This window comes from Halictus rubicundus, chromosome 1 (assembly GCF_050948215.1).
Source record: "Halictus rubicundus isolate RS-2024b chromosome 1, iyHalRubi1_principal, whole genome shotgun sequence".
Lineage (NCBI taxonomy): Eukaryota > Metazoa > Arthropoda > Insecta > Hymenoptera > Halictidae > Halictus > Halictus rubicundus.
This window is the reverse complement of record NC_135149.1, coordinates 29,865,033-29,882,280: the sequence shown is the minus strand read 5'-3', so window position 1 is coordinate 29,882,280 and position 17,248 is coordinate 29,865,033. Positions and strand designations below refer to the sequence as shown.

The following is a 17,248-nucleotide window of genomic DNA, read 5'->3' as shown; positions in this document are numbered from 1 at the left end:
CTCAATGAATTCTTCATCTATATTCAAGATTTTCAATTCTCCAAGAGTAGAATATTCCAAAATACAATATTATTACATTATTTCTTCATTTTATCGTCCAAGTGTCAACAACCGAGATACGTTTCAGTCTCAAAAATGGTGCCCACCATTTTCCATGCATTTTCTGCACCATACAAATCGTTGACAAACTCGGTAATAAATTTGAACGAAAAATAACCTTACAACCGATTAATTCTTATTAGTTTATACACCTAACAAAAGAAGAGAAAACATCGTTAACCGGAACAAGTTCCAAAAATACAGCGACCGATGAACAAACGACTTACGTCTCGCATTTGTGTTTGCAAATAGCGTAAGAACAGCGAATCCCCTAAGTCCGCGCGAAGAACCAAAATGGCGCCGGTCGGGGACGCCGAAATTCGCCGCGACACGTGGCCGTTCGAGCGGATTGTCACTCGGAGGATCTTGGGTCCGCTGAAAACGGTACTCCAACGTGTTTTTCACGGTGTAATGATATTTATCGTCCCCTGTTGCATAACGAGCGTCATCGGGAGGCCCGATAATGGAGTCCGCTCGGCCGTGGAAGGCTCGCGAAGATAGATCTCCTTTTAAGCGAGCAGTCCTCGTCGAGCGGTCGCGGCTGGCAGGTGCGTTTCACGCTCGATTTCTGATTAATTACGCCGGCCGGTGATTAATTATGGGCGGCGCGGCGTGTCGTCGCATTTCGCTCGATTACACGCGCAATTTCGGGACAAACCCGACTCCTCGGGACGCGGACGGTCCTCATTATAACGTGCCATCTTCCGGAACCGCGTTGCCATTGTTTTGTCACCTTGTTGTTGTTCTTTTTATCTCTTCTTCCTGATTAGACGTCGCTGCGAACTTCGTAATTGGAGGATATCGCGATTTTACGCGTTTGTCATGCGACGGCGTGAGAAAAAGTTGCTCAAATTTTGATTCACACAACAGTAGAACCTCTGTCTTTGAAGTTAGTACGGATCGCAGGTGTGCAAATTAATTCGTGACCGCCAAAATTAATAGATTGTAACGTTCTTTAAATTCGACGCTGAATTCGACAATTGTCTGTAAGGTGCAGTAAATATGTGGATAACGGTGGGCATTATTTTTGAGAATTGAGTGTACCCTAGTGGCTTGCAGATGGACGAAAAAATTAAAAAAGAGCCATGAATTAACATTTTCCATTAAGCCTACCAAGCATTAATAATATCTGGTGAATATTGCTTTAAAAAATGGCAACTCTGAATTTATTAAGATTGTCTGTAATTTTCATTGTTTGTAAATTTCAAAGAAATTCCACTATATTCCATAAATGAATTTTTATAGTTTCAATAATTGTAAAATATAAAACCGGCCATTTTCACCACGGTAGGTTTAGTGTTAATTTGTACAATAATAGAACAGCAGATGTACTCTGTTCGGTAGAAGGAAATTTAACAAATTAGCTAAGGGAAAGTCTTTTTCGAATTTTTGACTTGCACCATTTTTGGATTAAAAGGCTCCTTTATTTTTTGGCTATTACGGATAGTGTAAAAGAGGTTCTGCCGCGTGTTGCCGGCTGGGATTGTATTTAAATTGTTGTTGGCCTGCGAAAAACGTGTTAGCGAAAGTCATGCGACAAGTCCCAGCCTTGGACTTTTTTACCACTTTCAGTTAGAATTCTCGATCCTTTCACTCTCACAGGGGACATTTTGGTCCGCACAGTTGTTAAATTCGTCTCTGACAGTGTTCGACGATTTATTCCCCTAAATTCAGAGTTCAAAGAATCCTACGTTTTATGGTGCCCATGGAACCGAGGAAGATCCGGCGCAAAAGTGTTTCTCGGGTTTTCGGATCAAATTGATCCACGCCGGGTTGTGTCAGTGTCTGCGCATCGTGTCACGGGTTTGTCGCCCGTACCCAATAACAAGACAACGATGCCCTAATTAGACGAAAATAGCCATCAAGACGGTCATTGAATGGCTAATGATCCTCGTCGGAATTTCCGGTCGTTTCAGATAAAGAAAACACGTTTCCCGTTTTAGATAAAACCCAAACAAACATCGATGCAACTACAATGACATCTCTTAAAAATTTGGTCCCCCGTAAATTGGTATACACGAATTAGTAGTAATTAGTATACTAGAAAACACGATTATATTTTCGCTCAAAAAAAAAAAAAGAATTTTCGATCTGGCTCTTATTTTTCGCCATGGAGGCAAAAAAGTTTCCATAAGGATTCGCAATCTAGTAATTAATACCAGCTTTATGAGGGGTTCTAATATTTTTAATTTGAAATTATTAAGATCCTTAGGATGCATACGTGAGAAATTATGTAGCAAATTTATTTCGTTGGGTATATATTGTTTTGAAAATATTGCTAAAAATGTAGGTGGCAAGTTCCTGGCATTTTTATAAAATAATGCAAAATAAATAGTCACTTTTAGTGCTTCGTAAAACAAGCGTTAACGTCGATTAGAATGTTGCAAACAATTCTCAATTGCCTGTGAAGTTTACTATTCATTTTCCCGTATCTTACAATGTCACAAAACGAGATAAATGTTAAGTTCTTTGTTGCTTAGTCTTCCTTCCAAGAACTTATCAGGAATCCAAGAGCCTATCTACTACGAAATCATTTTACTATAGTATCGTTTGATTACGTTATCAGTCTAAACTTCACTCATTGTTCGTACAAGTTGAAAAGATCGTAGAATAATGTCATTACATAGATTGATCAAATTCCAGTGTACTCTCAAGTACAGGAACAATTGTACAACAATTTAATCATACAGATTTATGTTTCATCTGCACAGTAATGACGTATTGCAATTATTTTCACCTCTCAAACAGGTTGCAGATAAACACATTATATGCTTTAAGCATTTTACATTCTATACGAATAATATAAGATTAAGAAATAATTTCTTATAGGTTTGAGTATATAAAAATTCGAGAAGACAAGAAACAATGCATACGCAAATTACTAATAATTTGCTGGCATTGTTCGACCACAATATACCAATTTTGTGATTATTTTCATAGCTCTAACATTTCGTATAAATGAAAATACCGTATACATTCCACCTTCAAAAATTTAACATTCTGCACAATTGTAAATAAAAATTTCTCACGCCTGCGAATTGAGTACATAAAAATTGTAGAAAACAAGAAACAATTGCCTAATAATTTGCTGGCATTGTTTGACCACAATATACCAATTTTGTAATTATTTTCACAGTTCTAACATTTCGTATGAATAAAAATACCGTATACATTCCACCTTCAAGAATTTTACATTCTACACAACTGTAAGTAAAAATTTCTCACGGCTGCGAATTGAGTATATAAAGATTGTAGAAAACAAGAAAAAATTGCTTAATAATTTTATGGCATTGTTGAACCACAATATAAGAATTTTGTGATTATTTTCACAGTTCTAACAATTCGTATAAATAAAAATACCGTATACATTCCACCTTCAAAAATTTAACATTCTGCACAACTGTAAATAAAAATTTCTCACGGCTGTGAATTGTGTATATAAAAATTGTAGAAAACAAGAAACAATTGCCTAATAATTTGCTGGCATTGTTTGACCACAATCTGGTTCATATAACATACCAATTTCGTGATTATTTTCACCTTTGAAGCATTTCATATAAATAAAAATACCCCTCGTGCATTTTACATTCCACAAGAGTGTAAATAAAAATTGTTGACAGCTCTGCGAGTGCACAGAAATTGGAGAAAATAAGAACGTACCGGTAAATTGCAAATGTGTTCGAACCCACCCCGCAGTATATCAATTTCGCGATGGTCGAGATACCGATCGGAGATCGTTTGTCTGTTAATACGATTGTTTATCTGTTATCTTTCAGTTGGGAACCGATCGATCAAGATGAATCGGCGTTGATTCATCGGGGACCGAAGGAACCAGTTTTAGACGGTGATTTACGCGTGATTTGCGCGCGATCGAACCGCGTGAAAATCGGATCGAGAATGCAACCGATCTGGCTGTTGGTGTTCCTGTTCCGGTTGTCGAGCGGCTTCACCGGAAGAGGATTGTATTATCCGGGCCGATCGGATTTGTTCGAGCTGTCCGTGATACACCTAAACGATTTCCACGCCAGGTATGGCCACGTGCGCCCATTCAACCATTTCCGATGAAAATCTGAATGACGTCCGCGCGCGTACGAAACCGGGTCATTGAATAATGTTGAACTAATTGCCGGCATAATGGCGTCCAGCGTACGCCTCGCCGCTAGTTATTAAACCGATCTCTCCTTCCTGTTCCGGCTGTCATTAAATCGCGTCGATAATTGGAACGGATCGGGCCCGATTATCCTCGCGACCCCGATAATTGTTAACGCGTTATCAACCCTTCGTACTCGAAGTTTTAACTGCAAAATCAAGATCTTTTGACCTAGAACATTTTCATTTTATACGTTTTCTTCATTTTCTTACATTTCGGATTTTTTCTTGAAGTCATACAAATATTTTCTTCAGAAATTTTTTGATATACAGTCGAACCCATTTTTGTGCGGTCCTTTTCTATGCGATTTCTTTTCTTTTCCGTTTATTTTAAAGTGGTCGCATTAACAGTTAGGTCATTAGCGACCACATGGTTTACAGTCGAATATAGAAGAGAAGGTTACGGTTAATATTTACATTTCTTTTTTGTACGATTTGTTTTGCGCGATTTTTTGTACTGATCTTGTAAACAATTATTTGTTAAAGCTATTTACGAAGTTTCTGAATATTTTTTTGTGCGGTTTCTTTTATTTTTCTATGCGGGCCCTGTCTACCGCACAAAAACAGGTTTGATTGTACTTCTTCATTCGAGTGCAGTGAATTCTCGATATATGTCAACGACACGGGTCTTGCCAGCGACATGTGTCGTGCAGGAGATATACCCGAGCCGTGTTGTGTTTACTAGGGGTGTGCGAGAACCCGAAATGTCGGGTCGGGACGGGTAACCGAAAATTTCGAGATTCTCGAAAGTGTCGGGGTTCCCAAAAAAGTCGGGATTCCCGAAAAAGTCGAAATTCTCGAAAAAGTCGGGATTCTCGTATTTATCGGGATTCCCTAAAGAATCGTGATTTCCGAAAATTCCGAGAACCCACTAACCATTTATATTCGTTGTAGGTGTTTTCGACAAATTATGTTATTTTACTGTTTACTTATTTAATTAATTATTATAAATGTATACAATTCAGAATATATGGAATACGAATGGGGCACAAATAAATAATAAGTATAACAATTTATTGTAAATTGAAAGAATGCTGTCCATCACGAATCATTTTCAAGAGTGTCATATGTTGTAGTCTCGAAATTTTCGGGAAACCCGATTCCTTCGGGGAATCTCGAAACTTTTGGGAATCCCGATTCTTTCGGGAATCTCGAAATTTTGCCCAAGTCTGCTCGGCGTCCGAGCCCTCTCACCCCGCAGTAGTGGGGATAATTCCGCGACGTTTATCATCCAGGCCTTGGCGACATATATAGAGAAATCAGTGTACACGTCAGCAGAAAAATCCTATGAAATCTGAATATCAGTATTAAACCAAAACTAAAGCAAGTCTCAGGAAAAGAATCTAGCAGCATATTAAAGATATGATCTTTCTTAACAAATTCCACCAGTCGGAATTAATAATTCACTTGTTAGTAATATGTTACACCTTATCGAAATTGGAGGTAAGAACAGAAATTGTTACCTATGGTACAATCTACTGTTTCAGTGTTGTTACCAAGCTACATGAAGACTATAATTTCACTCTAAATGATGGCAGAAAAATTAGTTTATATTTTTATATAAATATAAGTAATGTAGTCCAATTTAGCAGCTGGTTCATATTAAATGCATATTAAATATTAACACTAAACCTACCGAGCCTTAAAAGTAACTGTTGTCTTATAAAAATGTCGATTTGGATTTTGTGCGGTTCGTATTATAATACAGTGATTTATATATGTCGCCAAGACCTAGATGATAAACGTCGCGGCATTATACCCACTACCGCGAGATATAAACATAACACGGCTCGCGTATGTCTCCTGGACGATACAAGACGCTGGCGAGACGTTGTTGACATATATCGAGAATTAATTGTACATGCTCTAGTAAATATATTTATTTAATCATTTCCCATGGAAGCGTCTTGATCATTTGAGTAATTGTAAGATAACAAATCTGGAACCGGTCATTTTGACCGGCGATGGCAGGTTTAGTGTTGAATATTAAATATTATTGTGACAAAATATTTTGTTATCAAATCAGACGCAAAAGTATTTCCAGGAAATGAAACTTGTGACTTCGGTTTTGCAAACATCGGCAGAGTCGTTGTCGAACACGTTGCGCGAGCATTTCGCGAATTCCGCGATTTATGAACCGACTCGAAGGAACCGCAATTAAACGGGAATTTATTCGGACTCTTACGAGCTCTGTCAGGCTGCCAAACAAGATAAAAGCGCTCGTTAAACTTGATTCAATTTATTGGCGGATTTTACAGCCGGATGATAATATCCTACGATGGATGATCCCGGGCACCAATTTTGCATTCGGACTGTTATAAATCGTTCGTTTATCCGTTGCATTAATCTTTCCAGTCGGTTCTTCGTAATCGAGTTTGACGAGAATGACTCTCGATGCAGTCCGATAGCGAGTCGAACATTGCGATTTAAAATGAATACGTCGATCCAGAGAGGTCGTTAAGGATGCTGCGATTACGTGTACTTTTATGAAACGATACTCGCCCGCTGAGAGGCCATCGTGTGAATTGAAAAATTAAAAAAAGTTTCGAAGCGAAATGCGCACCAAGTGAAATCTCAGGGTCAAGGAGGAAATGATTCGGGTTAATCGTTACTTTTTCTAGTCACGAGCATGATCGTTGCCCAATCTCGTGACGCGAGAAACCATTGTTCTGCTTCGTGAATTTGCGTCTTGTTGTTTCTCCATCGAATTTAAACGAAATACGCACAGCTATTTTTAGAAATAGAAATTTATTGAAGATAAATTAAGGTAAATTTTGTTTATTTCTTACTATTGTGATCTACAGTGACAATTAATCGCGACTGCAATTTCTGTTCTTCTAGTCAATTAATTTTTACAATACTTACTTGTTCAGCGTTTTCGGAATTTTGAGACCTTCTACCAAACCACGTTCGGTAATATTTAGAATTTTTAAAAAATCGTGAAACAGGGTCATGCGTCGATGAATAATAGGTTGTTTTTCCAAGTTTTAGCAAACAGCGTTAACGAAGCTGAAGATATCTGTATCTGTCCTTCGCCGTTTTATTTTATCTACACAAGGAAAAGTTGGGGAATTAGAGCACACAATTTTCCGCAAAATTGCTTTTTAAAGATACACCAGTTCACCGGTCTTCGTCTTCATTTCGCGTGAATATTTTATGAAGACGAGCTTGCCTTCGGTCTGTTAAATATTTATGATTTCGTCAGCCCGTTGAAAAATAATTAACGCACCCGATGCCCTCTTTAATACGATCGGGGAAAACATTCTGTTTAACCATAACATCCACAATCTTACAATTTACTTGAAAATACTCAAATTAATTCTATACGCTCACGTTGTTTACAGTTACAGTGAATTTTCGATAAATGTCAACAATGCGTCTTGTATCGTCCAGAAGAGACATACAAGGTCACATGAAGGTCATAATATTACAGGTCGTTGGATTCGTCTTGACGAATCTTCGATGACCTTGAAATCTAAAAAAATATAACCTTGAACAAATCTTTTTGCCTATCATAATATTTGCCCCTCTGAACCAACTAACGTTTTACTCTGAAATTTTCGAGATGCTCGAGTTAGGTGAGACAGCCTGTATAGAAAAATCACTGTATAGTACGCGGCATAATATTCCGGTATTCTCTGGTATATGTCATATAGCGAAAATAAAAATATATCATTCTATTCAAAAAACTTCGATGACCTTGAAATCTAAAAAAATATAACCTTGAACAAATCTTTTTGCCTATCATAATATTTGCCCCTCTGAACCAACTAACGTTTTCCTCTGAAATTTTCGAGATGCTCGAGTTAGGTGAGACACCCTGTATAGAAAAATCACTGTATAGTACGCGGCATAATATTCCGGCATTCCCTGGTATATATCATGTAGCGAAAATAACAATATATCATTCTATTTAAAAAACTTCGATGACCTTGAAATTTCAAAAAATATAACCTTGAACAAATTTTTTTGCCTATCATAATATTTGCCCCTCTGAACCAACTAACGTTTTACTCTGAAATTTTCGAGATGCTCGAGTTAGGTGAGACACCCTGTATAGAAAAATCACTGTATAGTACGCGGCATAATATTCCGGTATTCTCTGGTATATATCATATAGCGAAAATAAAAATATATCATTCTATTTAAAAAACTTCAATGACCTTCAAATCTCAAAAAGATAACCTTGAACAAATTTTTTTGCCTATCATAATATTTGCCCCTCTGAACCAACTAACGTTTTCCTCTGAAATTTTCGAGATGCTCGAGTTAGGTGAGACACCCTGTATAGAAAAATCACTGTATAGTACGCGGCATAATATTCCGGTATTCTCTGGTATATATCATATAGCGAAAATAAAAATATATCATTCTATTTAAAAAACTTCAATGACCTTCAAATCTCAAAAAATATAACCTTGAACAAATCTTTTTGCCTATCATAATATTTGCCCCTCTGAACCAACTAACGTTTTCCTCTGAAATTTTCGAGATGCTCGAGTTAGGTGAGACACCCTGTATAGAAAAATCACTGTATAGTACGCGGCATAATATTCCGGCATTCCCTGGTATATATCATGTAGCGAAAATAACAATATATCATTCTATTTAAAAAACTTCGATGACCTTGAAATTTCAAAAAATATAACCTTGAACAAATCTTTTTGCCTATCATAATATTTGCCCCTCTGAACCAACTAACGTTTTCCTCTGAAATTTTCGAGATGCTCGAGTTAGGTGAGACACCCTGTACAGAAAAATCACTGTATAGTACGCGGCATAATATTCCGGTACTCTCTGGTAAATCGTTTTCATATTTAATGGTGGAGCTACGTTGCATTTGTTGGCAACGAAATGTGCTAGCGAACGCGTTAACTAACAACACTAACTTCCGTTGTGTTTTGCGCGAGTATCCGTCCTCCTTTCGAATCGAGTTTCTGCGTCGATTTTCCTCGACTCTTACCCGGACGTCTGATGATTTCAGGTTCGAGGAGACGATCCATAGATCGAGGGAGCATTACGCGGAGGCTGAGAGCGTGCCGGTGGGCGGGATCGCGCGAGTTTCGACCGCTGTGAATCGATTGATCGAGGAGAGGCCGAACCCGATTTTTCTGAACGCCGGAGACAATTTCCAAGGGACGATATGGTACAACGTTCATCGATGGAACGTGACCGCGGTTTTCATGAACATGCTGCCGCACGACGTTCTGGTGAGAGAAAGAGAGCACGCGCAGAATGAGAAACGAAGGAAACGAGGTTCGAGACGCGGCCGGAGATCTTCTCGGTTAATTGGGTCAAACGGGTTTAACGATCGATTATCCGAACGCGGTTTCGTTCCGTTACTCAACAAGATATGCCCGCGCCGTGGCAATAAAATCGAGCGGATCTGCCCGTGAATTTCGACGAACGATTAAATGTTTTAACCGAGACCGCGAGTACTATCGCGGCATCCTGATCGAAACGTTGTGGCTCTTTTCGTGGAAGCAGAAATCGCGCGATCCTTGGGAAAGGAATTTCGTGGGAATCGTGGTTGTTTGTGGCTCGGGGATCGGAGTTTTCGTACCGGAAATGATAACTGTGTTAATTGATTCATTCTACCCTCTTTGGGACTTATCAATTTGGAATTTGGGGGGGGGGCTTTGCGAAATTGTGGGAGTACAGATTCGGGAAAATAGTTCTAATTTACATATTAAAATATAAAATATGAAATATCGTTACCACTTTTGTTACCAGGGAGTGGTGAAATAGCATTTATTTATTTTTGGTACGGTGGGAAAAATTATCGAGCTTGAGAACGAAGTCAAGGAAATGTATTACATCTGGTTTTGCGAGTAATTTATGGAATAATTAGAAACTCGTATCCTCGAGAAAACGCGTGTCGTCTATATCTTAATTTAATGCTTGTCAGTACCTCAACTGGGGATATAAATATTAATTTTCACTTGCATAATGTGGCACGAATTTGTACATTTCAGTTGCCTTAAGTTGAAGTCGGTTGAGGTCAACTGTATCCTATTTTTTCAGTTTGTTCGCCATTTTGATGACACTTTCTATTCACATTTTTCAGAAATTTAACCATCTCCCCTAACCATCGCTTTGTTAAAATTTGTACGATAATTCTATGTAATGACAGTTCCCCATTTTCATTAATTACAAAATTAAAAGATCTGAAATTGATAATTTTGTCTTGCAATTTATTTTCGAGCGATTTTTGTTAATTTTGGACATTTTTAAGCTACAGTTTTCTGTGTTATTGCAGACTTTGGGGAACCACGAGTTCGATGACGGCGTTGCCGGCGTGGTACCATTTCTAAAAAATGTCAAAGCGCCAATGGCAGTGGCCAATATTGACTCAAGCTTGGAGCCATCGATGCAGGTTGGTGGATCGATCAAGATCTCGTTTGAAATGAACTTGTTACTTAAAATGGTTTCGCGTTGCAGGGTTTGTACCAGAACAGCACGGTGATCGAGAGGAATGGTACCAAGATCGGGGTCATCGGCGTCATTTTATCAACCACGGATGTACGTACTTTAAACTACAGTGTATCCCCTTAATCAAAAAATCACCTTTACGCTTCTCTTTTTCACGCTGAGCATCTTATGTTTGCTCGATCAAATCTAAATTGCCCGGCTTCTGAAAAATTAACGCCGTTCCCCTCGGCGAGCAAAAAATAATAAAATTAAAACGCGATGCCGATCTCTACGCCTTTATCGCAGTTAAAATAAACAAACTACAGTGAATTCTCGATGTATGTCAACAACACCGGTCTTGTCAGCGTCGTGTATCGTCCAGGACCATATTGTGCAGTGGGGATAAAATTCCGCGACGTTTATCAGCCAGGCCTTGGCGACATATATAGAGAAATCACTGTATATACTTCGCTGTTTCAATTACGGGGAATTCTTTTCGATGACAAAGTAAATATTCTCTCTTCCTTCTTTCTAGATTTTACAGAATAATTTATACAAATGAGAAGTTGCTTGAGAATCTCAGTTTATTAATTGCTACAGTACTTCACTTGTTAAATAGTTAAACACGAGGTCCCAGTTTACTAATCACTGTGGTAATACATCAGGAATCTTCTAGCCTACAAAATTAATTGTTTCATCTCTTTATACACATTTCACAAAGCAATTTACAAAAATGGTACTTTCTGAGAAAATCGAGGTCTACAAATCGTGACAACGTTCCGTCCATTAAATATTCGCCGTAAAATAATTCCATCTACTTCGATTAGTGATTCTTTATCCGCGATAGTGCCATTTTCGTGCACACAAAATAATGTACAAAAATGGCAACTTTTGAGAAACTCGCAGTCGAGAAATCGTTACAGTATTCCGTCCCAAAAATCGTTCTGTTCCCTTCGATCATTGATTCTTTATCCTCGATAGTGCCATTTTCGTGCACACAAACTAATGTTAAAAAATGGCACCTTCTGAAAAAATCGCAGTTCACAAATCGCGACAGCCTTCTTCTTCAGCATTGACTCTTTATTCTCGATAGTGCAATTTTCGTGCACACGAGGTAATGTTAAAAAATGGCACCTTCTGAAAAAATCGCAGTTCGCAAATCGCGACAGCGTTCTTCTTCAGCAGTGACTCTTTATTCTCGATAGTGCCATTTTCGTGCAGACAAACTAATGTTCAAAAATGGCACCTTCTGAGAAAATCGCAGTTCATAAATCGCGACAGCGTTCTTCTTCAGCATTGATTCTGTATCCTCCATAGTGCCATTTTCGTGCACACGAGGTAATGTACAAAAATGGCACCTTCTGAGAAAGTCGCAGTCCCCAAATCGTCACAGTACTCCACCCATTCCCAAAAATCGTTCTATTCCCTTCGATCATTGATTCTTTATCCTCGATAGTGCCATTTTCGTGCACACAATCTAATATACAAAAATGGCAATTTCTGAGAATATCGCAGTCGCCAAATCGTCACAGTACTCCACCCATTCCCAAAAATCGTTCTATTTCCGTCGATTATTGATTCTCGATGCTCGATAGTGCTATTTTCGCGCGATCATCGCCGATTGACGGTCAGGCCTCGATCAATCGCTGAAATCCCTGTCAAATCATTGGGATCGATGTTCGAAACGGTCCAGACGGTTCAATCGAAACTTTGATTAATTCGTACATCTGTCTCGATGAACGTCGGCAGGCCATCCGTCTCTGGATCTTCTCGCGATCGTTCCGATCGGGCGTCATGGCCACGTGTCACGGATCCACCGTGGATCCAATAATAAAGAAGCTACGAGACTCTGCGGCGAGGATCTTCACTTGTTCCTTTTTGCTCGCGTTCCGATGACCGATCGAATTGATTCTAAGAAGCCCGGGGATCGCGTCGCCGTGAATAATCGCGCGACTCCTCTCTCGCTCGATTACAGAGGGAACCGGCCGGCCGTTTAACCGGAAGTATGACTGCGCCGTTTCGCCACGGTCCCTAATTTGATACTTACAAATTACCAGACAATTGCCGTTACCGGGAGATTGAAGTTCCTCGACGAGGTGGAAACGGTGAACGCCGAGGCGAGCCGATTGAAGTCTCGGGGGGTGGACATTATCATCGTTTTAAGTCACTGCGGCTTGGACGTGGACAGGATAATGGCCGCCAAGTGTCCATTAATCGACCTGATCGTCGGCGGACACTCGCACACGCTCCTCTACTCAGGCAAGTGTCGCCGACTATGTCCGAACCGAACGACGTAATCTGATTCCCCGATGGAAATTAAAAAATAGCGATCGGTACGATAAGAATCAGGTGCAGGATCGTCTTTTCCGAATTTTAAATTTGGGACTTCAATTTGGATCAGTGTCCGTGCTGAAATTTACAAATTTATTTCTATAAATTGTGTGTAGGTGCTATTTTGTTTATACAGTCTGTTACAATAATATTCGGACACTTTTAACTAGACGATAACTTTCTCAAGATTGGACCGGACGACTGTAATTTTTTAGAAACGTTGGGATCGTTACCTAGCTGACGTGAGAAAAATTTTTTGAAATGATATTCTTATCAACACATTCGTGACTGTTTCCTGATTAAAATGACACCAAACACGACACCATTTCGGCTATATTTACGCCTTTAATCCGCGATACAGTGGAGCCTCTATTATCCGAACTAATCAAAGGGACGTAACCGTTCAGATAACAGTACATTTACCTACCTACTGTGCCAAATTAAATCTTTATTGATTCGTACAATGAATTGTCTTAGATTGGACTGTTCACATTCGAAGCACGCATGCGCATATTGGAGATCGGTTCGGATAATGGAGGCTCTACTAAATCGTCATTTAAACGAGTACATATGATCAAAATTGTATCGTGTTTGATCTCATTTTAATCAGCAAATCGTCGCAAATGTAACGGTAACAGTTTCTGAAAGAAATATTTAAAACCAGAAAAGGTTTTATTTTATTAAAAAATAGATCTTTGCGCCAAGGTGTTCAACTACTTCAAGAACGTTGATATATTTTTCAACGAGCACTTTGTGTAAGTTACAGGATCGAAGTTCATTGAAATTTATTCGATTCTCGACTCATCGGTGCGTTCTCTTCGGCATTGAATCATAAACAGCGGTTTCTCATCAATTCAGGGATTCATTCTGACTAAACGAGTTAAAGTTGCAAAACAAGGAAAACTTAACGGAGGCTCTTCGAGCGTCTCGGTGACTTTTCAATGAGCCTTCGACAGATTGTGGTGCTCGTTGAACTATGCTAACTATGCCAAAGTTATCAATTCGTAAAATACGGCCAATTAAACTTAGCCAATACAATTTTAGTAACAAGCTGGCAATCTCCTGATTAACCCTGAGCACTCGAATGGCGACTGTAGTAAGACGCCACTAAAAATTGCTGTATGATTATTCAAAATATTTATGACATTATTAAATTTGTTTGTACTTAATAAATTACTATTAATATTTAATAAATTTAATAAATTGTACTTAAATTAGTCTAGAATGGAAATATTCTAGGTCGGAAGAAATGTTTCGTTTTGGAGTTAAAATGGCTTCGAGTGCGAAGGGTTAATAGGAACGATACAACGTGAACAATCTAGTGCAATAATTTTAGTAGGCAGCGTTTCTCGCAGAACGTAGAGCAAACTGTGGCAAGATGGTTACTTAGAAAGGATTATTACGTTCCCAGGACCACTCCCAAATAACGATCAGCCGGAGGACGAGTATCCTGTGGTGGTAACTCAGAAGAACACGAAAAGAACGGTGCTGATTGTGCAGGCGGCTGCGTACACCAGGTAATTCGTTTTCATGGGAAATTTTCGCGAGAAACTTCCGAGGCCCGTGTTTCTCTTCCCCGGGATTGACGAAGTTGTTCGCTGTTTGCTTCAGGTATCTGGGGAACTTGACGGTGTGGTTCGACAAGAAAGGCGAGGTGGTTGATTGGGACGGTAATCCGATTTTTCTTGATAGCTCTGTCGAGCAAGGTGAGTTTCGAAATCAAGGAAGTTAAACGGATTGCGAGCGGGGTGATTTTATGATTCAACGCTTACCGGCAATTTTCTAATAGCCTTCCGAAAACCAAAGATACATTTGATAAATGAAACATTTGACAAGTGAAATTAATTTCGTAAGTTAATGAACAAAAATAATCCTCTTCCGTTTTCAATGTAAATCTGTAACATTCTATTTTAAGTGCACCGTGATTCAATCGAGTGCATTCGTAACTCACGATTGAAGCAGCTAGCAATTAAATCCATTGTGAAGTTTGAGTGATCCAATTACGGTGTAATCGAATTGCTGTGAAGTCGAAGTGCAATTATTAGGAGTACCCATAAGTAATCAATTAATTTCTGTTGCCTTTAGTTCTGTACCGATCGTTGAAGAGGAAACACGTATTCTCTTACAGTTTCTTATAATTTTATAATCACGTATTCTCTTATAATTTTCTTTTACAACCCTGTAAGAAAATGGCGGCGTCCGTACGTTCCGACTTTTTCATTTTCATGCGGGATTTAATGCAACGGTAACAACAAAGAAAATTTGAGATTATATAATAAATTAAGAAATAAAAACTTGAATTTACTACAAAGTTTTTTTTAGATTTCAAAATAATTGATTACTTATGGGTCCCCCTTGCAGTATAATTAGCAGAGATAATGGAACTTCTAGTTGCATTTTTCGCAAAGAATTTGCAGTTTGGCAATCTGGATTAATTTTTTCAGTATACACGCATTAAAAATTGCAATTTTTCGCAGATCCTGTGATGGTGGAGGCCCTAAAGCCCTGGAAAGCAACGGTGGACGATATGGCAAAAACGAAAATTGCACAATCGAAGGTTTACCTGGACGGTAGTTGTCGCAAGCATGAGTGCAACCTTGGCAATTTGATCACGGATGCGATGGTGGATGGTGTGCGTATTTTTTTTCTCCTGAAAACGGATAATCAATCTGTTAGACAATGAATCTATTTGATCTGGAATTTATATCTTAATAATTTTATAAATCTTATATTTTATGTTTATATTTTATATTTATATTTTATATTTTTCAGTATGTGGAGAAAGCAGAGAATGAAACTGTTTGGACGTACGCGGCAGTGGCGTGCATGAATCCCGGAGGAATACGTGCTCCCATCGAATCAATGGATATCACTTTCAATGATTTGATCATGGCGCAGCCTTTTGAGAACACGTGGGACACCCTTGAGTTGAAAGGGAGCTGCATCATGGATGTGAGCATTCTGAAATAATTGTCAACATTAAAATTGACATTAAGTCTGTCTCCAACAGGTGGCTAAGAACATGAGACTGGAAGAGTATTATAAGCTTCTTTTACAGAGTCGTGAGACTATAATCACAATTTCTCTGTACTTAGAGAATCCATTTTTAAATTTATCAAGAATTAAGATTTAAAATGTCGTATCCCCAATATTATTAAAATTAGGATCCACTAACACGACGATTTCTGCTCCAAAAGAATGAAGACTGACATTTTAAATATTAATTCTTGATCAATTTAAAAATGGATTCTCTAAGGATACTAAAGTTTGATTACAGTCTCACGATTCTGTAAAAGAAGCTTATGATACTCTTTCAGTCTCATGTTCCTAGCCACCTGTTGGAGACAGTCTTCACTGCAGACGCGTTCCGACTATTGCAGCCTTTAAGGCGCCTCTCTTTTTCATTTACTATTCCAGTATCCCCCAATTAATAATTAATGCGAGCGACGTTTATCACACCAACCGAGTAAACATAAATCACCTTATAATGGTACAATACTATGTTAAAATATACATAACCGGAAGTGAATCTAATTCAGTACCTGAAAAGGTAAAATTGAATTGAATTAAAAATTTAACAATTTGTTTCCAGATACTGAACTCGAATGGAGTATTGGTGTGGTCCGGCTTGAAGGTCACCTACAAAACGAGTGGCGGTTCGAGAACCGTGTCGGAGGTATTAATAAGGTAATTCCTTCGCATGATTTCCTGGAAATCTCGCGCTAACTTTAAAAACCCGTGCTGATTTTTTTCTCATATTTCAGATGTCGAGTTTGCGAGATACCAATGTACGAGAAGCTGGAATTAGAACAATGGTACAGACTCGTGGTTCCAACGTTTTTAATCGGTGCAGGCGACGGGTACACTCCGTTCAAAACTTGCGGTAGAAATCACGAAGTCGGTGAAGTAGATACCGCTGTACTAATTAGGTACATGAAGAAGATCAGCCCGATCATCGTCGGACTGGATCGCAGAGTCATTTTTATCGATGACAATTCCGTGTAGTTGATCAAAGTCTTTCGCATTCGCAGGCGACCAATATTATACAAAATCGTACAAAGAATTTTTCTATAGCGTACACTAAATAATTTAATCTTCTTACACCTGCCGACTATACAACTAATTATTAAGCATTCCTGTAAATCGTTCTTACTTTTCCACCTCGTACTTGCTCTTTCGTGGTCCTTGTTGTAATTGTAAGACCAGTCGATCTCTTTATTGTAAGTAAAAATAATAAACTGTAGAAATTAAGAAAATA

At 38.6% G+C, this 17,248-nt stretch overlaps 1 protein-coding gene across 1 annotated transcript in view; it reads left to right on the top strand.

The window, feature by feature from the left end:
• LOC143360402 (apyrase) overlaps positions 1-17,248 on the top strand; it is a 25,811-nt gene extending 8,563 nt beyond the window's left edge. Inside the window, exons 2-12 of the mRNA XM_076799196.1 lie at positions 3,876-4,127; positions 9,233-9,458; positions 10,508-10,624; positions 10,690-10,770; positions 12,717-12,918; positions 14,402-14,507; positions 14,602-14,696; positions 15,468-15,622; positions 15,763-15,942; positions 16,583-16,677; positions 16,755-17,248. Coding sequence (XP_076655311.1) covers positions 3,876-4,127; positions 9,233-9,458; positions 10,508-10,624; positions 10,690-10,770; positions 12,717-12,918; positions 14,402-14,507; positions 14,602-14,696; positions 15,468-15,622; positions 15,763-15,942; positions 16,583-16,677; positions 16,755-16,995 — 1,750 coding nt within the window. The 3' untranslated portion in view covers positions 16,996-17,248. The remainder of the gene's footprint in view (positions 1-3,875; positions 4,128-9,232; positions 9,459-10,507; positions 10,625-10,689; positions 10,771-12,716; positions 12,919-14,401; positions 14,508-14,601; positions 14,697-15,467; positions 15,623-15,762; positions 15,943-16,582; positions 16,678-16,754) is intronic.